This window comes from Bufo bufo, chromosome 1 (genome assembly GCF_905171765.1).
Source record: "Bufo bufo chromosome 1, aBufBuf1.1, whole genome shotgun sequence".
NCBI classification, from domain to species: domain Eukaryota; kingdom Metazoa; phylum Chordata; class Amphibia; order Anura; family Bufonidae; genus Bufo; species Bufo bufo.
In genome coordinates, this window is record NC_053389.1 from 262,176,280 (window position 1) to 262,200,912 (window position 24,633).

A 24,633-nucleotide genomic window follows, 5' to 3' on the forward strand; every position below is an offset into this window, starting at 1 on the left:
CAGCCTTTAATCTGCAACCATGCTCTAGTGGACTTGGAGGTATGCTTGGGATCATTGTCCTGTTGAAAGGTCCAACGTCTCCCAAGCCTCAAGTTTGTGATGGACTGCATCACATTTTCATCCAATATCTCCTGGTACTGAAGAGAATTCATGGTACCTTGCACACGCTGAAGCTTCCCTGTACCTGTAGAAGCAAAACAGCCCCAAAGCATGATTGACCCCCCCCCCCCCCCCCCCCGCCATGCTTCACAGTAGGCCAGGTGTTCTTTTCTTCATAGGTCTTGTTCTTCCTCCTCCAAACATAGCGTTGATCCATGGGCCCAAACAGTTCTAATTTTGTTTCATCAGTCCACAGAACACTTTTGTGGTTTGTCCACATGACTTTTGGCATACTGCAGTCGACTTTTCTTATTCTTTGGAGACAGCAAGGGGGTGCGCCTGGGAGTTCTGGCATGGAGGCCTTCATTACGCAGCGTGTGCCTTATTGTCTGAGCTGAAACTTCAGTACCCACATCTGAGAAATCTTTTTTCAGTTCCTCAGCAGTCACACGGGGACTTTTCTCCACTTTGCGCTTCAGGTAGCGCACAGCTGTCGAAGTCAGCATCTTCTTTCTGCCACGACCAGGTAGCGTTTCAACAGTGCCCTTTGCCTTGAATTTGCGAATGATGCTTCCTATGGTGTCTCTTGGTATGTTTAACATCTTTGCAATCTTCTTATAGCCATTGCCCTTCCTGTGAAGAGAAATCACCTCTTCTCTTGTCTTCCTGGACCATTCTCTTGACTTCACCATGTTTGTAAACACACCAGTAAATGTCTAGAAGGAGCTGAGTATCACAGTCCTTTTAAGTCTGCCTAATTGGTGCTTATTATGCTTGATTGCTGCTCCTTGACATCCACAGGTGTTTTCAATACACAAAACACTTGAATGAACCTCTGTTCTTAAGAGTGGTAGTCTTTAAGGGGTTGAATAATTGTGTCAATGAAGAAAGCACAAAAAAAACATTTAATACTGTATTACAAAAACAATTGATGTCATTTTAGTTGCATTTGGTTCTTTGAAAAGTCCTTGTAAGATTTCATTCTGAACACAATTACAAATGTACACTAAATTCTCTAAAACCCTTTACAGCATTGGGGGTTGAATAATTTTGAACATAACTGTACATGGCGGCAGACCATGCGACTGCTATGGGGCCCAGGGCAAGAGGGGGGGGGGGGGCAGTCTTAGTTGGGATCATCCCCTCTTCTACTGGAGGTGAAAACTTGGTCAGGACTCTACCCTCTAAAGGAACAACTTTTAGCAAATGAAGCAGTGGAAAAATGGCTCAAGTGTCATTGAAAAGGGTTTAGGCAGAAACCCTTCTGTCCTGTGTGGGGAGCCTGGTGTCATCCTTGCCATGGGGCCCTTACTTCTCTATGTACGTCACTGATGTACAGTAATATTATGGCAGTCATTTGCCTTGTCCCCATTAGTGCACCACAAGTGAATGCTTGCTGCAGCCCCCACTAGGGGGAACTTGCTCCATATGTATTTGTTTCATTTGCCCTGTATAGACAGTGTATTTTGTGAGCTCCCCCTAGTGGCTACTGCAGGAAGCCAGAGTTCCATGGCAATGCACTGGCACGATGGTTTATGGGGGGCAGTCTGCTGGCATTGGTTATATGTGACACTTTATTGGCAATGGGGTGTACCAGGATGAGAAGACAAAGTGGATGCATCTGAGGAAATATATAGAATACTTTACTAATTTTCAAGTTAGCAGGATCTGAGGATATATTGGAAAGAAGAGAACAAGTTTTGAAGATGTTGTTGTTGTTGTTGCTGTGCCTTTAAATGTCGCAGCTCCCTCTTGACACTGCCATCTCTAGGAGTCAGCTGACTCGTATCCCAGCAGCCACCGCGTTCAGACAAAATGGCGGCGCCCATGATACACGCTCTCCGGTCAATCTCCCGGTTACACCGGCCTCTCAACCGCTGCCTATCCAGCTCGATAGAACCGTTAGTGTCCGGGACACGCCGGGGTCTCTTTAAGGACGTGTTCCCGGCTGAGACCGCCAGGGTCCAGCTCTCGGAGCTCCTGTCCTCCGGCCCCCAGACCGTTTACTGCGGCTTTGACCCCACGGCGGACTCGCTGCATGTGGGGAATCTTCTGGCCGTGCTGGGTCTCCTGCATTTCCACCGGGCGGGGCACCACGTGATCGCCGTGGTCGGAGGGGCCACTGCTCAGATTGGGGATCCCAGCGGGCGTAACCAGGAGCGGGAGCCGCTGAGCCCGGAGCGGGTGGAGGAGAACGTGCTCGGGATCCGGGACTCGCTGCACCGGATCTTCGCTAACCATGAGGTGCTGGCCAGTGGGGGGCGGCCCGGGGGACGGGTGACTGTGCTGGACAATGCCGCCTGGTACCGGCAGCGCTCGGCCGTGGAGTTCCTGGCATCAGTGGGCAGACACTTCAGGATGGGCACCCTGCTGAGCAGACACAGCGTGCAGAGCCGCCTCAGCTCCCCAGAGGGCATGAGCCTGACCGAGTTCACCTACCAGGTCTTCCAGGCCTATGACTTCTACTACCTGAAGCAGAAGCATGGCTGCAAGATCCAGCTGGGGGGCACCGACCAACTGGGCAACCTCATGTCCGGCCACGACTTCATTCAGAGGTGGGTAGTGTGTAGTTCCCAACGTGGCATAGGAGCCCTAGGGCGGGGACCGGGTGTCTAGGCAGCTGCCCATATACCGAGATGCCCATCATAGGTCTGGCGCCCCCAGCGATCTGCTGTTAACCCCTTCCTTTGAGAGGGCGGCCAGTGAAATCTGCTGCTCGTCCCATAATATATGGTTGTACGGTGCCCCCAGTAATGCGCTGTTAACCCCTTCCTTGAAGAAGGCACCCAGTGATATCTGTTGCTCACCACATAATATATGGCCGTACGGTGCCCCCATTAATCCGCTGTTAACCCCTTCCTTTGAGAGGGCACCCAGTGATATCTGTTGCTCACCACATAATATATGGCCGTACGGTGCCCCCATTAATGCGCTGTTAACCCCTTCCTTGAAGAAGGCACCCAGTGATATCTGTTGCTCACCACATAATATATGGTTGCACCCAGTCCTCGGTGAGAATCCTCAACTCCTTTATGGCACAGGGTTGTCCTGAGTAGAGAACAGTGCATTGTGGGGTCTCATTACCATCAAAGGGCACTGAAGTGAATTTGAGAGCAAGCCCCTTGTGCGCAGCCATGCCTCCATTCACCGCTTCGGGACTTCCCCTGAATGGGGTATTTTCGTAAATCCCATAGCAGTGAATAGAGAGGATGCTGCATATACACGGTGCACTTCATTTACTTCGGGGCCCTCTTCTTGAGATGGGAGCGGATCATAAAGATGGGACCTCCTCCTACCAGACATTTATGGCATGTCCTAGCGATATGCCTTAAATGCCCCAGATGGAACAACCCATAATCAAAGATAATACCGCTATTAGCGCACAAATTTGCTCGACCATAGTAGTAAACCGTATAGGACTGCGCTCCTGTGTTGTAGATGGCTCCTGACTGAGCTGGAGGCATTGGACAGGCCAGCTCTCTGATTTCTGAGAAGCCGCAGCCAGAACATGTTGGGAGTTGTACATTCAATAAGTGACCGCTGGCTTCTGTCTCGTTTCTGCACAGAACAACAGGAGAAGACGTGTTCGGGATCTTGCTGCCACTCATTACAAGCACCACCGGCGATAAGCTGGGGAAGTCAGCCGGGAATTCTGTGTGGCTGAACAGGGACCGGACGTCGCCGTTTGAATTTTACCAATACTTTGTACGGCAGCAAGACAGCAACGTGGAGAGGTAATGCATGCGGTATTTACTGCCAGGAGAAGTGCCCATCCCTCTGAGCCAAAATGCCATGATTAGGTCCTAATGGCTAGTACTACAAAAACTCCTTATACATGAGCTTATTCAGAGTGCAATACAAGTGCACTTCCCGCCAAGTGATACTTGGGTGCCTACTGTATCACCTCTGCCGATCTCAGGCCTAGTGGGCAGGGGCACCTACAGGCACTTCTTTTTTTTTAATTTAGCTTTTTCCAACCTGTGAAGATCGGGGGTTAACTTGAAAGGGAGAATTCACACAGCAGATTTGTTGCCAATATTTGACACAGTCCTGACCTCAGTATCTGAGGAAAGGGATTTAGGAGTAATTATTTCAGAAGACTTAAAGGTGGTAAGACAATGTAATAGAGCAGCACGAAATGCCAGCAGAATGCTTGGATGTATAGGGAGAGGTATAAGCAGTAGAAAGAGTGAAGTGCTTATGCCGCTGTACAGAACACTGGTGAGACCTCACTTGGAGTATTGTGCGCAGTACTGGAGGCCATATCTCCAGAAGGATATAGATACTCTAGAGAGAGTTCAGAGAAGAGCTACTAAACTAGTACATGGATTGCAGGATAAAACTTACCAGGAAAGGTTAAAGGACCTTAATATGTATAGCTTGGAAGAAAGAAGAGACAGAGGGGATATGATAGAAACTTTTAAATACATAAAGGGAATCAACTCGGTAAAGGAGGAGAGAATATTTAAAAGAAGAAAAACTACCACAAGAGGACACAGTTTTAAATTAGAGGGGCAAAGGTTTAAAAGTAATATAAGGAAGTATTACTTTACTGAGAGAGTAGTGGATGCATGGAATAGCCTTCCTGCAGAAGTGGTAGCTGCAAATACAGTGAAGGAGTTTAAGCATGCATGGGATAGGCATAAGGCCATCCTTCATATAAGATAAGGCCAGGGACTATTCATAGGATTCAGTATATTGGGCAGACTAGATGGGCCAAATGGTTCTTATCTGCCGACACATTCTATGTTTCTATGCCAAAATTTTTGCTACTCTCCCATACATTTAAAGGGGTTCTGCAGTTTTTTTAAACTGATGATCTAGATCAGGGTTGCACAACCTGCGGTCCGCATGCGCCCCCCAGAGCCAAGATTTGCGGCCCCCGTCCTCCTGGACAGAAACACAGCTGATCATAAATCGGCTGTGTTTCTGCCCGCAGCGCCGCACGATGGATCATTACAGCTCCTGCCCCTGCACTGTAGCAGGAGCAGGACAGGTCGTCGGCTGTCAGTGACAGCGGGGAAGCCGAGGAAAAGGCAGAAGCATTTATCAGCTTCTGCCTTCTCCTCACACAGGTGAGCGCTATGTAGTGTGGACCCAGCTTGGGGGCAGAGGAGCGCAGAGCTGCAGGGTTAGGAGACCTGATCAGGTATGCCTGTGTACAATGCCCCCACCGCAGGCTGGTTTCCCCTGTAACTGGGGCTCCTTTGGATGCTCCAGTTACAGTGGAAATAGTGGGAAAAAAAGTCTGTGTCCCCAAAGGTCTTTCAGTGACCTCTTAGGGAAAAATTATGTGGAAATTTTTTTTTTAAATATAATAAATCACAAATAAAATAAAATAAAAATATGATGTGGCAAAAAAATAGAAAATACAAATAAAAGGAAAAGTTGCTAAGTAAAAGAGTGTTCACTGCCCCCTAACAGTCTTTTTATGATCCTTTGTCATTATGTGGTGTGTGTGTGTGTGTGTATATATATATATATATATATATATATATATATATATATATATATATATATATATATATATATTAGAAAAAAAAAATAATTTAGAATAAATAATAAAATACAATTAAAAGAAAAAAAATTAAAAGTGCAAAATAGTAGTGTTCATTGTCCCCCAACAGTCTTTTTATGACCTCTTGGGGGAGATGATATGTGGCAAAAATATATTTAAATAATATAATAAACCAATTATAAAAAAAAAAAATACAATAAAATATTATTAAAATACAAATAAAACTAATAAATAAAAAGGAAAGAGTGAAAAATTCACAAAAAGTGTCAATGTCCCCCAAAGGTCTTTTTATGACCTCTTGGGGGATATTATTTGTAGCAGAAATATATAAAAAATTAAGTTAAAAAAGATAAAAAATTTATAAAATACATTAAAAGAAAAAACACCCACACCAACCTGAACCGTTGCCATTATCGCCCCATTCATGTGAAACCGTTCGAACCACCAGGTGCCCAAAAACACAGTGTCTTTTCAGGCCTGGTTATTAAAGTGTTAACCAATAAGCGCTTTCCCCACTAGAAAGAGAAAGTGCTTACTGGTTATTGCAGGGCGCCTGTAACTGGCAGGAGGCGGTAATAACCAGGGAACACAGCCTCTGCAGTGAGGAAAATCACTTATTTATGAACAAGTTCCTGCAGTGTGGCCCCTGAACCAGAAGATGCATACTTACCTGCTCCATTCCGCCCTGCCCCCGCTGCCTCCATCTTCCGGTTCTTGCACTTTTACACCTGTCCGTGCATGACCATGGTCACATACACCGCTCCAGTCAATGACTGGCTGCAGCAGTGACACGCTGCTTGTGTCCACATCACCGCTGAAGCCAGTGATTGGCTGCAGAGGTACATGTGACCATGGCCATGCACTGACAGGTGTAATCAGCGTTGGGAGCAGGTAAGTATAACTCTTCGGTTTCAGGGGCCATGCTGCAAGAACTTGTTAAAAATTCATTTTTACTGGGAAATCCCTTTAAGCCAGGGTGGATTAGCCATAGATCTCACAGGGAAACTTCCCAGGGGGCTGCCTGGGCCCTCCTCACGGCCAGCCAGTGAGAGTTTTTGTGGATGTATTTTGTGCTCATGGGGGCAGTATTGTGTGATGAATTGTGGGACGGTATAATGTGCCACAATATGGTATTGCTGGCCCGGACTTCCATCAATTTATACCCGACTACAAAACGGGGCCACTGTTAGTATTTTTCTAGGGCCAGCAGCGAGATATTCAGGTCAATTACTGGAAATACGTCTTCATAGGGACACTCAATCATGATAACTGGCGGTATAATCGTGCCGCACATCTCTGTGTGATCAGGGATGTGCTACTCATAGTCAATGTAACTAAATGAAGGAGGAATGACTGTTATAGCGATCATTCCCCCCCAGTCATTTTACATCGGCCTGTGTACATTGCGGCCCCTTGAAATAGAGCAATGTGACAATGCGGCCCTCAGACCAAAAAAGGTTGTGCACCCCTGATCTAGATAGATCATCAGCATCTGGTGGGGGTACGACACCCGGGACCCCCTAATCGGCGGGGGTCCCAGGTGTCGGACCCCCGCCGATCAGATGCTGATGATCTATCCAGAACCCCTTTAAATGTGCTGGCAGAAATCCATGTTCTTGTCACCTAAACAACTCCATTCAGTTGAATGAAACTTATTTTTTTGTTTGCTGTTCCAGAATTCGCTCTTAGGGCCTGTTCACACTACAGATTTTCACTTTAGAATACTGTGGACCCTCTTGTGGTTTAGCCCCATGAAATGGAGCTAAACCATGAGCTCCAGGTTCCAGTGGCGTTTGTCTTTACACCGCTCCATGAGGGACATGTCCATTCTTGGTGCACTCTTAGGTCAAAGTTTTGGCATGGAATCCACACCAGAATTACAACGTGGAATGGACACTGTGTGAACAGACCCTTAGGCCTCTTTCAAATAGTCCTCATTTGTAAGCCAAAACCAGGAGAGGAACCGGCAGAGGAAAAGTATAATGGAAAGATTTCCACTTCTTCCATGTTCTGGAACTATTACTGGTTTTGGTTTCCAAATGCTGCAGAATACTGACTGTGTGAAAGTGGCCTTAGGGTTTGTTCACATGTAGAGGATACATTGCGGATCTGCTTGCAGGACCAGCAAGGTGGATGAAATTTTAGGAAAAGAATCTGCAGCCTAAACCAACCTGCGGTGAAGATTACTGTGGATTTATTTCTGCATCAAATCCACTGTTCAAAGGAAATCCATAGAGACAAATGTACCTGAAATCATGTGTATTCAACACGGAACATGGGGTTGATTTTCCATCTGTGTCGCCGTGATGCTGAATCCAGATAGATGTCAATGGGGAAGATGTGAAACCGAGATCGACATCTGCAATGTACACAGCATGTGGATGGCCTTTCTACAGATTGCATCCACTTTGCCACTCCCGTAATCTGATACAGATTTTCCGTTTGCAAATCCGAATGGAGAATCTACAGCAATCCCCTTATGTACGGAGGAGCCCTAAATCTGCAGCATGTCAGTTTAAGACCTCATGCGGGCGGCCGTGGCCATATTGCGGCACACAAACGGCGGGTCGGCAATCCATGGCCGCCGGCCATGTGCACCATGCATCACGGATGCGGACCCATTCACTTGAATGGGTGCGCAATTCCGGAGATGCGGAACTGTTTCTTTCCGTTGTTCTGCACCGCAAATAAATATGACGTGCGGACAGACCACGAACACATTCAAGTTGAATGGGTCCGGCCCGCTGCACGGAACGGCCACGTGCATGAGGCCTAAGGCTACTTTCACACTTGTGTTGTTAATTCTGGTATTGAGATCTGGCAGAGGATCTCGATACTGGAATTAAATGGATCTGTTTTGATTTTGCACATCAGGATGCATCCGTTCCAAACCGGAAAAAACGGATCCGTTACTAATTACATTGAAAGTAAATGGGTGACCTTTTTATGACCAGACGCAAAACCGCAGCTTCTCTTTCTATCCAGAATGCATGAGGACCCCCTCCCCACCCCCAGTATTGAGATCCTTTGCCGGATCTCAACAACGCAAGCGTGAAAGTAGCCTAAGCTGTGGATTTCCATTGCAGGTTTCACGCTTTCCAATGCACAGGATGCAATCTGCGGCAAATGCACATGTAACCGCGCGGATCGAGTGCGGCTTTTGCTGTAGAAGTTTAGCCCGTGTGGCATTACCAGAAGGCTGGAATCGCACATTTCTCAAAAGTCAAAAGTCAAAAGTCGTGGTAAACATTAAGAAAAGACTTCTACAAAAAAAAAAAAAAAAAACGCTGCATCAAAAACTGCATGTGTGATTTCAGCCTAATCATGTTGTATACACAAGCCATTTGTTTTCTTAGTGCTCATGTCACAGCCTCCCATTGCACTACTGCCTGCAGTTTACTGCATGTACAATGCATACTTTGCTGCAGAGCATAATGGTAAGTAATGTTTAATTGGCCAATCTGATGTAGAAAGAACCTGATTCTCCCAGAATGCATTGCTTCAGTATAAATGGTCTATAACAGGGATGCCCAACCTGTGGCCCTCCAGCTGTTGGAAAACTACCACTCCCAGCATGCCCTAATAGCTGTAGGCTGTCAAGCATGCTGGGAGTTGTAGTTTTGAAACAGCTGGAGGGCCGCAGGTTGGGCATCCCTGGTTTATAATATGGACTGTAACTCAAGATGACATCAGGTGTGAACAGAGCCTTAGTATACAGATGTGAAATCCTAAATGCTGTATGGATGGATGGTAACATGTTAAGAGATAGAAGCCTCTGAACCTTATGTCACCCTTTTTTTTTTTTACCCATAAAGGTTCCTAAAACTTTTCACTTTCCTCCCCCTCCCGGAGATTGAGCACATCATGGAGCAACACGCCAAGGAGCCTGAGAAACGGATACCCCAGAAGAGACTGGCAGCAGAGGTCACAAAGCTCGTCCACGGCAAGGAAGGACTGGAGTCTGCAAAGAGGTAAGGTGCTAGCCTGATCTGTGGATCCTACCCTCCTATAAGGAGGCATTATCCTTTCCATGCCGAGTTCTATTACTCTTCTGCAGTGACCTGCAAACTGGCATAAAGCATGGCATGAAGGGCCACAGGTTGCAGATCACTGAGAGAGGTATACTATGTCTTCGGGGAAGGTGACACAGTTTTACAGAGGATGCAGTGTACCAGGACTTTGGGGGATAGCAGAGTTGTTGTTTTTGGCTGTAATGTGTGTCCTTCTCCACTAGGTGCACTCAGGCCCTGTATCATAGCAGCATTGATGCCCTGGCTGCCATGTCTGATCAGGAGCTACAGGAACTCTTCCAGGAAGCCCCTTTCACTGAACTATTTCTGGAACCTGGCACTAGGGTGCTTGACGCCTGTTTGAAAGCATCTGCCATCCCAGAGGGTGCCCGTGGGTAGGTATTTCAGTGACTACATGTCGAACAGACGATTCCCCCTATTTGCATTATTTTGTAAGGCTGCAAAGGAATCAAAGCCAAGCCCCCCTGCTCCCTATCATGGACGATAGAAAGCTGGGTGACAACTTCTATTGGATTTCTAATGGTTGAGACGACACTAAATGTTGGACTTTTGCCTTTCAGCTTTGACATATTAAGCAATGGGGGAGTAAGCTTCAACCACATGAGAGTTACAAACCCGGACGAGGTCCTCGTAGTCGGCCAGCACATCCTCAGCAATGGACTTTCCCTCATCAAGGTTGGAAAGAAGAACGTCTACATTGTGAAGTGGCTGCACCTGTGAGGACGGCCACCCGACTCTCGATGGTCATTACTCTCACTGAGTGAGAAGTTCTGTAAATGGCTCGTGCTGCATTTTATTAAATAACTGTATCAGTTGGACAATACATCATTTCTCCACTTCTTTCCCTTCCCCAACATCTAAATGATGCTGTACCTTTAAGTGTATGTATAGGTTAGTCACCTTGCAGCTCTGGCTTTTTTCCGTCAGCTGGAGGACCCCTTTAAATGTTTCTTCAGATAAACTTACTTAGTATTCTATCCTAAACATTGTCGGATTCGGATTTTCCCTTTAGACAACGTAGAGTATGAGGAACTGGTGTAAGAAATGATATCTATTAAGTCATGAGACAGATTCAGAAAACATTATGCTCCATCTCCTCGCACATGGATTGTGTGCATTTTATCTGGAGTGTTCCTTTAAGCTTCTTGTGTAAGACACTGCAGAATCTGGCGTTGTCCGATCCTGTAGATAAAGGTAAGTTCTCTTTTCGCCTAGACCTTCATACTGAAAGGTGCACAGCAATATTTAATCCTCTTGTTCAGTCGGAGGCTGTGCTATTCCCAAATGTCCAAAGATCATTTAGCTTGGGCCTTTCTTTTATCCAAGTCCTGCTGAATCTCAGTTGGAAACGCGTCCTTGTTCTTGGTGACGCAGGGGAGACAGAATCTCTTGGAGTAGAAGAGGCTGCATTCCTAATAATGAACAGAAGAGACTGCATCAGATTACTTAAAGACCACCGAAGGGTCAGTATTAGGTTCCATCACACAGCTATATTGGCTATGTTTTGGCATATATGCCAGGAAAAGCTCCAGGTGTGTGTGTATATATGTATATATATATTATACACACCAAACATTTCCATAGGGCTCCATTCTATAAAGGCCAAAAAGTGGGTGCTCTGGGTGTTACGCATCAGCATTTTATTCTACTGTATAGGAAAGCCCAGCAGACTGCACTCTCCTATACAATGGATGACCATAAAAAATGAATTACCACGTAGAATATATACAGTCAGGAACAGAAGTATTTGAACACCCTGCGATTTCTCCCACTTAGAAATCATGGAGGGGTCTGAAATTGCAGGTGCATTCCCACTCTGAGAGACAGAATAAAAAATATTAAAAAAATCAGAAAATCACATTGTATGATTTTTCTAAAGAATTGATTTGTCTTGCACTGCTGAACATAAGTATTTAAACACCTGAGAAACAGCAAGAATTCTGTCTCTCAAAGACCTGTTACTGTGCCTTTAAAAAGTCCACCTCTACTCCACTCATTAATCTAACTTAGTAGCACCTGTCTGAGCTCTTTAAAGACCCCTGTCCACCCCACAGTCACGAGACGCCAACTACTACCATGGGCAAGACCAAAGAGCTGTCAAAAGACACCAGAGACAAAATTGTGGACCTCCATAAGGCTGGAAAGGGCTACGGGGCAATTGCCAAGCAGCTTGGTGAAAATAGATCAACTGTTGGAGCAATTGTTAGAAAATGGAAGAGGCTAAAGACGACTGTGAGTCTCCCTTGGACTGGGGCTCCATGCAAGATCTCACCTTGAGGGGTATTACTGATGATAAGAAAGGTGAGGAATCAGCCCAGAACTACAAGGGAGGAGCTGGTCAATGACATGAAGAGAGCTGGGACCACAGTTTCAAAGGTCACTGTAGAACACTACGCCGTCATGGTTTCAAATCATGCATTGCACGGAAGGTTCCCCTGCTCAAGTCATCACATGTTCAGGCCCATCTGAAGTTTGCCAATGACCATCTGGATGATCTAGAGGAGGCAGGGGAGAAAGTCATGTGGTCAGATGAGACCAAAGTAGAACTTTTTGGTCTAAACTTCACTCACTCACTCACTGTGTTTGGAGGAAAAAGAAGGATGAGTTGCATCCCAAGAACACCATCCCTACAGTGAAGCATCAGGGTGGTAACATTATGCTTTGGGGGTGCTTTTCTGTTAAGAGGACAGGACGACTGGACTGTATTAAGGAGAGAATAAATGGGGCCATTTATTGTGAGATTTTGAGCAACAACCTCCTTCCCTCAGTCAGAGCATTGAAGATGGGTCATGGCTGCTGGGTCTTCCAACATGACAACGATCCGAAGCACATAGACAGGATAACCAAGGAGTGGCTCCGTAAGAAGCATATCAAGGTTCTGGAGTGGCCTAGCCAGTCTCCAGACCTGAATCCAATAGACCATCTTTGGAGGGAGCTGAAACTCAGTGTTGATCAGCGGCAGCCCTGAAACCTGACAGATCTAGAGGAGATCTGTGTGGAGGAGTGGGCCAAACCTGGTCAAGAACTACAGGAAACATTTGACCTCTGTAATTGCAAAGGCTTCTGTACCAAATATTAACACTGATTTTCTCAGGTGTTCAAATACTTATGTTCAGCAGTGCAAGACACATAAATTCTTTAAAAAAATCATGACGTTTCGGCTCAACATGAGCCTTTTTCAAGCTTGAAAAGGGCTCATGTTGTGCCGAAACGTCGCTTTTTTGCTGCTACCACATGAGTGAATAAACACTACCTGTTGTTTTACTGAAGAAACCGTCTGGAGTGCAGTCCAATTTTTTTCTATATATATATATATATATATATATATATATATATACACACACATACATACACAAAATGTTATGCAATTGTAGTCAATGGATTACATATGTCATACTTCAGGAAACCTTCCTGACTAAGGGCTCTTTCACACTTGCGTTGTCCGGATCCGGCATGTACTCCACTTGCCGGAATTACACTCCGGATCCGGAAAAACGCAAGTGACATCCTGAAGACATCCTGATGCATCCTGAACGGATTTCACTCCATTCAGAATGCATGGGGATAATCCTGATCAGGATTCTTCCGGCATAGAGCCCCGACGACGGAACTCTATGCCGGAAGACAAGAACGCAAGTGTGAAAGAGCCCTAATATCTCTGACAATGCAGTGTACGTACGCAGAGCAGTACATCCATATCATTCTTGTAAAGAATAGTGGATCCTATTTCTGGGACATCTTTCCTTAGAAGTGTAGAATACAAAAAAAAAAATCCTGTTGCTATTTGGAAACCATCAACAAGCTGCTATTGATACATCTGTTAGGGCATAGTCACATGCAGCAGATTTGTTGCTGAAATTTCTGCCACTGTCCCATTGATGTAAATAGGGATTGTACAACCCCAAATATAAGCAAAAGATTTTCAGTTGCAGAAATTTCAGCGACAAAACTGCAGCATGTGATTATACCTTTACACGTCCTGGCGAGAAATACAGTGCATTCGGAAAGTCTTCAGACCCTTTCATTTTTGTCACAATTTATGTTGCACCTTGTGCTAAAATAAAATGAAAAAATTATTTCCCTATCAGTCTGAGGTCCAGAACACACTGGATCAGGTTTTCATTAAGAATATCTGTACTTTGCACCATTCAACTTTTCCTCAACCCCAGGGCCGGATTAACGTAGGGGCTGATGGAGCTACAGCTCCAGGCCCCTACCATAAAATAGGCCCATCCGCCAGCCAAAAGGCCGTCGGGAGTGGCCCGCGCTAAAAGTCCTCTGTTGTACACAGCTCAGTCACACAGCGCACAGACAATGCAGAGACGCTCACCTCACGCTGGCAGCAGGGAGCCTGAGGGAGGGACTCGGGAGGAGCGTAATATGATCCTAGAGTGGAAGCTGCTTCTGCCAGCCCCTCCCCTCCCTGCCCACCAACCAATCAGAGCTAAGGCAAGCACTAGCAGCTCTGAGTCCTCTGTACAGGGAGTCTAAGAATAGAAATGAATCTCAGGTTAAAAGAATCTAAAGATCCGATTAGTTAGTGACTCATTCGATTCTTTGAGTTAAAAGAGCCGTGAGTCAGAGTCTAGAACAGGTTAGGCTACTTTCACACTAGCGTTCGGGGCTCCGCTTGTGAGCTCCGTTTGAAGGGGCTCACAAGCGGCCCCGAACGCATCCGTACTGCCCTAATGCATTCTGAGTGGATGCGGATCCGCTCAGAATGCATCAGTCTGGCAGCGTTCAGCCTCCGCTCCGCTCAGCAAGAGGACACCTGAACGCTGCTTGCAGCGTTCGGGTGTCCGCCTGGCCGTGCGGAGGCGAGCGGATCCGTCCACACTTACAATGTAAGTCAATGGGGACGGATCCGTTTGAAGATGACACTATATGGCTCAATCTTCAAACGGATCCGTCCCCCATTGACTTTCAATGTAAAGTCTGGACGGATCCGTTCAGGCTACTTTCACACTTAGAAATTTTTCTAAGTTATAATGCAGACGGATCCGTTCTGAACGGATGCAAACGTCTGCATTATAGGAGCGAATCCGTCTGATGAAACATCAGACGGACTCGCTCCGAACGCTAGTGTGAAAGTAGCCTTAGAGAGCTGAAGAGCCGACTGAGTCAGCAGCAGCAAGTGAATCGAATGGATAGCATCTGCGCATGCGCACCGGCACCTAGAGTCTTCGGTTCACTTGCGAGTCAGCTCAGCAGTCAGTGACTCAGCAAGTGAACCGAAGATCCGATTCATGAACCGATTCATCTGAAAGATCCGAACTTCCCATCACTATTGTACACAGCGCAGCGTGCAGGAGGGATAACCGCGGGCGCACTGAGGTCATATCCGGCGGGCCGCGGCATTACAGGAGTAGCACCAGCTGCTCTGACGTCCTGCCGCCAGATATACGTCACAGGATATCCGGCGGCAGGACGTCAGAGCAGCTGGTGCTGTTCTTGTAATGCTGCGGCCCGCCGGATATGACCTCAATGTGCCCGCGGTTATCCCTCCTGCACGCTGCGCTGTGTACAACCTGTTTCGACCAGCACACGGCCCACATCGCTCAGCCACACCAGCCCGCGAGACAGCAGGAGCTTCTGGAGCAGGGCAGGTATCAGATAAACTCATCCAGTTGGAAGGGAGGGCAATCATAGTGCTGTTATGATTTATGGACACAGCTCTCAGCATGCTTAGCCAGCCTTCTATCTGGCTGTTTCTGAGCCTGTGGACTGTGACTCTCAAGAAGCACAGCCAGATAGAAGGCTGGCTAAGCATGCTGAGAGCTGTGTCCATAAATCATAACAGCACTATGAAAATTACTGACTGGCTAAGCATGCTGAGAGCTCAGTCTAAATAACATAACACATTAAAGAAATTACTGTTTCTAGCTGCCAGTCCACAGCAGCTAGAAACAGTAATTTCTTTAAAGGGATTCTGTCACCAGGTTTCACCCCTGTCAGCTAAACATATGCTGATGTTCAGGGCGTCTTCACGATTCCTAATGTGGGCTTATAAATGTCAGCTAAAAAACAGCTATTACTAACCTGTCAGTCAAACAAATAAGGTGCCCAAGGGGATGTTAATGGATGCAAGGTGCCGGCCGCACCCGCCGCCGTTCGTGCCCAGCGCCGCCTTTCCGGACTTCTGCGCCGCCTCCTAATCCTCTGTGCCGCCTCTCGCTCTCCCTCCTTCCCCCCTCCTTCTGCTGTAAGATCTCGCGCTTGCACACAGGGCTCTACCTGATGCGCCCGTGCAGACTTCTCCATTTGGCTTCTTACAGCGAAGTGCGCATGCGCCGGCACTTCGCTCAACCCCTGTATGCGCGAGATCTTACTACAGGAGGAGGGGGGAGGGAGGGAGAGCGAGAGGCGGCACAGAGGATTAGGAGGCGGCGCAGAAGTCTGGAAAGGCGGCGCTGGGCACGAACGGCGGCGGGTGCGGCCGACACCTTGCATTCATTAACATCCCCTTGGGCACCTTATTTGTTTGACTGACAGGTTAGTAAAAGCTGTTTTTTAGCTAAATAAGCCCACAGATGACATTTATAAGCCCACATTAGGAATCGTGAAGACGCCCTGAACATCAGCATATTTTTAGCTGACAGGGGTCAAACCTGGTGACAGAATCCCTTTAATGTGTTATGTTATTTAGACACAGCTCTCAGCATGCTTAGCCAGCCTTCTATCTGACTGGCTAAGCATGCTGAGTGCTGTGTCCATAAATCATAACACAGCTCTATGAAAATTACTGTTTCTAGCTGCTGTTGTCCACAGTCCACAGCAGCTAGAAAACAGTAATCTTCATAGTCATGTTAAATGATCACTATAGTGTCAGGAAAACAAAGTGGTTTTCCTGACACTATAGTGCCCTGAGGGTGCCCCACCCTCAGGGTCCCCCTCCCGTGGTCCCCCTACATGTTGCCAAGATAGACGCCAAATGAAGGGGTAGTTGCAGGAACAAAATACTTTAATGGTATCGATAAAATATATATGTAATTAAGACACTGAGTGCAGTTCCATAAAAAGGCCCAGCAAAATCCTCAGCACCAGGCCCATGATGCTCTTAATCCGGCCCTGCTCAACCCCAAGGCCCCTTGCAGACGAGCGTGTCCGGATGTGTTGTGAATGCATTCAGTGAAAAATGTGCGATTTTGTAGGCAAAGTCATTCAGTTTTGCCTGCAATAGCGGTCAGTTTTTATCGTGCAGGTGCAATGCGTTTTTATGTGTTTTCCACGCGTGTGATAAAACTGAATGTATACAAACATCTCTTAGCAACCATCCGTGAAAAACGCATCGCATACGCACTTGCTTTTGGATGCGATTTTCACGCAGCTTCATTCACTTCTATGGGGCCTGCGTTGCGTGAAAATCTCTGAATATAGAACATGCTGCGATTTTCATGCAACGCACAAGTGATGCGTGAAAACCAATGCACATGTACACAGCCCCATTGAAATGAACGGGTCCGGATTCCGTGCGGGCGCAATGCGCTCACATCACACATTGCACCCGCGCGGAATACTCGCTCGTCTGCAGGGGGCCTAACAGTCTCCCTGTCCCAGCTGCTAAAATACACCCCCACACCATGATGCTGCCACCACGCTTCACTTTAGAGATGGTATAGGGCAGTGCCTGGTTTCCTCCAGACATGACGCTTAGAATTGAGGGCAAAAAGTTAATTTCCCCCCCCCCCCCCCAAAATATCTTTTTTTTTTTTTTAATAACTGAGGAGATGCTTCTTTCTGACCACTGTCCCATAAAGTCCAGATTGGTGGAATGCTGCAGTGATGGCTGACCTAGAAGTTTCTCCCACCTGCACACAGGATCTTTGGAATTAGTTCTTGGTCACCTCCATTACCAAGGCACTTCTCCCCCAAATACTTAATTTGGTGGGATGGCCAGCTCTAGGAAGAGTGCTGGTTGTTCCGAATTTCTTATGGAGGCCACTGTGCACTTGGGAACTTTCAGTGCAACACAAAATATTTTTTGCACACATCTCCAGATCTGTGCCTCCACACAATGCTGTCTCTGAGCTCTACAGGCAGTACTTCCCTCCTTCTGGCTTGGGTTTTGCTCTGATATGCATTGTCAGTAGGGATGAGCGAATCAACTTCAGATGAAACAATCAAAGTCGATTCGCATAAAACTTCGCTCTAATATCCTGCTCCGTACAGTATTAGTGTATTGGCTCTGAGGAGCCGAAGTTATTGCTTTGTGAAGTCTTGTGAGACTGTACTGTAAAAAAACAACTCGGGTTTGGTTCCAAGTGGCAATAACTGGCTCATCGGAGCCAATACAGTCTAATACTGTACGGGGCTCCTGCTCCATACAGTATTAGAACAACGTTTTATGCGAATCGACTTCGGATGTTTCATCCGAAGTCGATTCGCTCATCCCTAATTGTCAGCTATGAGACTTTCCAAATCATGTCCAGCTAAATTTACCCCATGTGCAGGGCTGGTGCAAGGATTTTTGCCAACACAAGCGAAGCTACATTTTGGCGCCCCCCCCTCGCAGCTCACCTGGCCCTGGTCCCGTCTGCAGCAGCTGGCTTCTCCTCTGTGTGGTTCTGGTATCTTCTCTCTGCTTCAGACAATCGCTGGTTTGAGGACCGTATTTTTTGCCCTCTAAGACGCACCGGCCCATAAGACGCACCTTTTTAGAGGAGTTTTTAGAGCAGGATAATATGAAAAAAATATTTTCCATTGCACCTCAGGTCAGACCAGCAATCAGACCCCCAATGTTAATCAGACCTCAGATCAGCCCCCCATGTCAGCCATCAGCCCCCCATGTCAGCCATCAATCATGCCCCCCCATGTCAGCCATCAGCGCAAATAAAAAAAAATAACTTACCTCTCCTGCTCCTGGACGCCGCCGCTCCTCACCACCAGCGTTCTCTCTCTCTTCTTCCCGGTTCTCGGCTGTCAGCTGTGAAGGCTGCGCACAGTGAGGTCACATGGTGCGCAGCCCTTTACAGCAGACAGCCGAGCGGAGGACCAGGAAGCGGTGAGTACAGATCCTTCACCGCTTCCCGGTCATCCGGTACTAATGAAGTGCTTCCAAAATGGAAGTGCTTCATTAGTATTCGCCCCCTAAGACCCAGGGGCGAAAAATGAAGCGTATTTTAAAAAAAAGTTACATTTTTTTCCGCCCCCCGTTTCTGCGCCGTAAGGCAGCCGCTTGGTCTGCCTTATTATAGCACCGGCCCTGCCCATGTGGACTCTAATCAAGGTGTAGAAACATCTCAAAGATGATCAGGAGAAATGGGAGGCACCTAGAGCTAAATTTCAAGTATCATAGCAAAGGGTCTGAATACTTATGTCCATGTGAAATTTTTGCTTTTCCTTTTTAATAAATTACCAAAGATTTCTAAAATTCTGTTTTCACTTTTTCATTATGAGATATGGACTGCAGATCGATGTGGGGGGGAGCGACTTCAACATTAAAAAAAAAAAAAAGTAAAAGGGTATTTAGACTTTCTGAATGTAGTATATATGGATCTAAGATAAAGGTGAATGGAAAATAAAAAAATTTCTGTTGGGACACTGAAGTTTTTGGCAGGAGATGTAAAGGCATCTCTTCTTGACTACATGATGCATATATAAAATTGCTATAGTACACTTTATCCTGGCTTATAATGGGGTATAGGCCCAGTGCATAGCTGTACAAAACATGGATTATTTACCGTGCCAACACAGACCACCTGCTTACACAGGCTGCATGGAGAGCCAAGAATTAAGAACTTCTCTTTGTCCGGAACAAAAGGATCCCTCATTATGAAGCATTCTTCCAAGAGGCTATAACGAAATGGGAAATCAGGGATTATATTTCTTATTTGTTCACTCATTGCACATGAATAGAATATGATGATACTGAGACCCCCTGTAATCTATGTGGTTACCTAGCTATAAGTGTTCAATATTCCTGCAGCACTCCCAAAGGGGAAAAGAAGCATTACACCATTCCCATTTAAAGCAATGACTGGTCCCCCAGAGTGATAGTCACTCTTTGTAGCCACAGCTAATAGGGGAAAGGTTCCCTATCCAGGGACCCCACTTTAGTAGTATTCTTTAAAAGTGTATTTGATAATTCTAAGGGCTCATTCACATGACCATATCCGTTTTTGCAGATCCACAAAACATGGATACAGGCCGTGTGCGTTCTGCATTTGCGGATGGGACATCCTTTTCCATAATAGAAATGCCTTTTCTTGTCCGTAAATGGACAAATATATCTATCTTTTTTGCGGGGCCATGGAACGGAAGTGCGGAACAGATGTGTGAATGGACCCTAAGGGTAGTGAACTCAGACAGCACGTTTAAAACAGCTCAAGCCTTGCAACCAGTTCTCTCAATTCATTCTAATGCAGAGTCTGTTTTCTTTTATTAGTATTAGGTAGTTACAAGTGAGCTCCAAATATATCCGGTCTGTAGTATTGGACCAAAGTACTACTATGCCCAGCATGCTTCACCAAAGAGCTGATCACATGTAGGGTACAATCAGGGCTCTAATAAGATAGGCGCCCTCTTTAATAGAGTGCACTACTCAAACGGCATACCCTAAAGTGATCAACAATATGACATTGAAATTTCAAAATGTATAATTGCTCGTATATAATTCCACTATGGCCTCATGCACACGACTGTATCCGTCACTGATCCGCAAAACACGCACTATGTTACAAATGCCTATTTTCCCACGGAAATGAGTAAGTCCGTATCGATCCACAAAAAAATAGCATCACATGGGGACCAAAAATACAGTCATGTGCATGAGGCCTTTATCCGTTTGCTGCGGTCACGTATTTCTCTGTTCATTTTTAGTAGTGAAAAAATCTTTTGGAAACCATCAGCAAGTTATTGTCGATGGATCTGTGTATTGAGTACATAATGGTTTTCATAACACATCAACAATTTAACTACCGTATACAGTATTGATCTATTTGGATGTCTGTGTATTCAGAAACAAAGCATAATCAGCGGTCCGAGATAGTCATGCAATCCGTAATTAGAATTCAAAAAAAGAAACCCATAATAAGATCTGTCATCAGCAGATCTCCAGGTAAGACATGCTTTATCACCTTTACTTACATAATGGATTGTGTATTTGGTGGTTTCTGGCCGAAGTACGTATACGGGACGGATAACTTGCAGAGCTGACATTCAAATATCCCTTTGGGACTTTGGGATTCATCAAGGTCCATCTGTGGATATGAAACACATCAGTTACAGTATCTCTACATAGTATATTAAAACTAAGCGTGGAAAGAATATGTTTGATGGTCTATACAGGATGGAGCGCTGTATCTGTGACTGGGGGCACCAGGACTGGACATGCACCAACCACTGCCTATACAGGGCACTCCATCTACCACACATATAGGGGATGGATTCTTTGCCACTGAGGTTACCAGGTACTGCATGTAGGCACTGGTGAGGACCAGTTAGGGTCCATTCACATGTCCGCATATTGGGTCCGCTTTGCGGAACGGGTTCAGACCTATTCATTTTCAATGAGGCCGCAAAAGATGCAATCCGCACTTCCGTTCAGCGGCCCCGCAAAAAAATAGAACATGTCCTATTGTCCGCAGCCACGGACAAGAAAAGTCATTTCTATTATAGTGCCGGCCATGTGCTGCCCGCAAAATGCTCATGGATTTGGGGACCGCAAAACACTTGCGGACGTGTGAAAGGACCCTAAGTGACAACTTTACCAGTACAGCAAGCAGGAACTAGATGCTGTCCACTGCGGAGGTCTTGTGATCACTGTACTTTTTCCACAGCTCTCATAACATTCAGTGGAGGCTATGGGGGACATTTATCATCCCCTGTATACCAGAAAACTGGCGCAAAAAAGTAAAGAAAATTCTTGTACAAACTTTAAAACTTGAAACCGGTCCGACTGGTACCTCAGAACCGAAGCGGAGTTTGGTTTCAAGTTTTAAAGTGGTTTTCCACTTTAAAAATCAATTACCGAAGTTATTCAATGAAGTCACGTGCGACTTTGCGAATAACTAACTTTGGCTCATCGGAGCCCATACGTTTTAATACTGCATGGAGACGAATCTCCATACAGTATTAGGGCTCATGCACACGAACGTATTTTCTTTCAGCTTCCGTTGCGGGTTTTTTGCGGACCGTATGCGGAACCATTCACTTCAATGGGTCCGCAAAAACAACTGAGGGTACTCTGTGTGCATTCCGTTTCGGTATTTACGTTCCGCAAAAAAGTAGTGCATGTCCTATTATTGTCCGCAAATCACGGTCCGAGGCCCCATTCGAGTCAATGGGTCCGCAAAAAATACGGAACGCACACTGAACACATCTGTATGTCATCCGTATTTTGCGACTCCATACTGTAAAAATGCTATGCCCAGCACATATTGCTCATGTGTTTGGTGATTAATAAGTTACTGTTTACGTTTCCGATCCGCAAAAAACGGATTGCGTATGGAAACCATACGAATATGTTTTGTGGAATAATGGACCGGAAGAGGACTTAAATCAGAAAAAAAAAAACAACAACTCCGATACGGAACAAGGGATCTGTGAAAAACGGACAGCAAAACAACAACGGTCGTGTGCATGAGCCCTTAATTTGAAGTTATGAACGAAGCGACTTCGGATGTAACATCCAAAGCTCAGTTCGCTCGTCACTAACAATTAAATCAACACTTCAGCTGGAGTCCTGACTACATCCGGAACGAAGGTACATACATCACCATGTGAGTGAACATCATCTGACAGCGACACATCAGCTGCGCAGCTTTTTCAGCGAAAGCAGTCAGTTTCGATCAGGAAAACACTGCAAATTGCGGTCTGCAATGCACGAGCACAGGCCATGTGCCCAACTGTCTGCGCACACGGACCTATTGACTTGATTGGGGTCCGCGATCTGCATCCCATGGTCCACACCGCAAAAAAGTAGTGCATGCATTCTACAGCACTACGTAGTGCTTCCGGATTGTGGACCCATTCAAGTGAATGGGTCCGCATCCGTGATACGGAGAGCACACGGCCGGTGCCCGTATATCCCAGACCCGCAATACGGACACGGACCTGCTACGGACTGTGCATGAGGCCTTATGCAGATTAAACAATAAGCTTCATTCCTTAGTGGAACGTAGTCTGCGCATGAGCTCCATAATTGTCACTGCTTACGTGTTGTTCATCTGCCATCACCCCGGACCCTGGAGCGCCAGTGCCCAGGTCCGCAGCAAGTCAGTCCCAAAACAACCTTGAGAAAATATGTAGACAAAGGCTTCACCTGCATTTACGGCTCACAAACCAAATGGAATTCACATGATGAGAAACGACATCATCACTTTACTCACTGAGCCATGCCCCTCTCACAGTAAGGCCTTCTGCTGTCCGCAAATGGCAGATCAGCAAATATGGATGCGGTCCATGTGAATTCTGCAGGTTTCACGGGACCCACTGTCAAAAAGCCTATTCTCAGCCACAAAACTAACAAGAATAGGAACGGTTTTATCATTTGCGGCAAGGTGTGGACAGCACACGGATGACATCTGGGTGCTGACAGTTTTTTGTTTTTTTTTAACGGACCCATAGAAATGAATGGCCCCATTTGCGATCTGCAAAAAATGTGGATCAGACACAGACCAAAAATATGGCCGTGTGCATGATGCCTAATGGTGTTGGCAAGAGAAAAGATGGGAGGGGCAGAACGACAACCACAACCACCCGTCATACATCTTCAAACCATCCTGTCTTCCCAAGACCTTAAAGGGGTTGTCCCATCTCAGACAATGGGGACATATCGCTAGGATATGCCCCCATTGTCTAATAGGTGCGGGTCCCACCGCTGAGACCCGCACCTATATCGAGAACGGGGCACCGCAAGTGAAGAGGGCGCACTGCGCATGCACACTCCATTTATTTCTATGGGGCCGCCGAAAATAGCCCAGCGCTGGCTTGGCTATTTCCGTCGCGGTACGCTCCTATTCACTTCTATGGGAGCAACGCTTCGTGGTGGACGGACCCCAGGAAATCTGGGGTCTTCAAGCCACAGCTCTCCCCGCTCTGTTCTCGATATAGGTGGGGGTCTCAGCGGTGGGACCCGGACCTATCAGACAATGGGGGCATATCCTAGCGATATGTCCCCATTGTCTGAGATGGGAATACCCCTTTAGGTGAGCTGCACGCGGGCCCGGCTTGCTTCTCTCACCTTCCGTTAGTCACTAGAGTGACATCCCGCTCTTCACTCACGGCTGGATCGGCTCAGCAGAGAGTGAATAGCTTATGTTAGGGACCTGAGGCTCTCCAGCTGTTGTGAAACTACAACTCCCAGCATGCATACTTGCTCTGCTCTTCTAAGAACTTACATAGAAATGAATGGAGCATGCTGGGAATTGTAGTTTCACAACAGCTGGAGTGATCCCCGGACTAGGGTGAGAGACTCCTGAGTCAGTCAGTTTGTGGCTGCAGCTCAGTGTGGAGCCTCAGAAAAGGAGGACACCCCTAGGGTCCATCCAGGCCCTGCACCGGACGGAGGACCACCCAACCCACGTACCAAGCTGCCTATGGCCACCCTTGCAATGCCTACTTCCCAATACACACTACACACTTTTTGGAAAAGTAGCACCAAACTCTAAAATGTACTTTTTGACCCCAGTTTTCTGGCATACAGCGGCTGATACACCCATACTGATTCTCCTGTACACAGGAGTACAAAGGACATATACAGTGGATGTAGCAGAGCTGAATTTGGCATAACACCATTGTGCTATCAGCGTGTGCTTATCAATTGCCTAGGATTGCCGTAACACTGCCGCCCTGTTACCAGAGTGAGTCGTTCCTGAGACACAAACAATGCAACAAATTCCGCTCTGCTACATCTGGGCATGCAAAGTAAACAAATCCATTCCTCATCTCCATACAGTTACACATCAGCGCTCTTCTGCTTTGGCCTACCCGCTCCTGATGCTTCCTGGACCCACAGCTCCTCCTACTGTGGGGGAGGGCTTTAGT

The 24,633-nt window shown here is 46.5% G+C and overlaps 2 protein-coding genes across 2 annotated transcripts; one reads left to right on the forward strand and one right to left on the reverse strand.

Annotated features, from left to right (window-relative positions):
• The first annotated feature begins 1,877 nt into the window (after positions 1–1,877).
• YARS2 (tyrosyl-tRNA synthetase 2) lies at positions 1,878–10,388 on the forward strand. Its single transcript, XM_040439166.1, has 5 exons — positions 1,878–2,654; positions 3,666–3,833; positions 9,433–9,588; positions 9,852–10,022; positions 10,209–10,388. The coding sequence occupies exons 1-5, from the start codon at positions 1,915–1,917 to the stop codon at positions 10,366–10,368; spliced, it is 1,395 nt and encodes a 464-aa protein (XP_040295100.1). The 5' UTR covers positions 1,878–1,914; the 3' UTR covers positions 10,369–10,388.
• Positions 10,389–10,907: 519 nt separating this feature from the next.
• CDPF1 (cysteine rich DPF motif domain containing 1) lies at positions 10,908–24,632 on the reverse strand. Its single transcript, XM_040439167.1, has 4 exons — positions 24,577–24,632; positions 20,734–20,846; positions 19,329–19,440; positions 10,908–11,060 (listed from the first exon to the last, which is right to left on the reverse strand). Exons 2-4 carry the CDS (start codon positions 20,844–20,846, stop codon positions 10,944–10,946), a joined length of 342 nt encoding a protein of 113 aa, XP_040295101.1. The 5' UTR covers positions 24,577–24,632; the 3' UTR covers positions 10,908–10,943.
• Position 24,633: the final 1 nt, after the last annotated feature.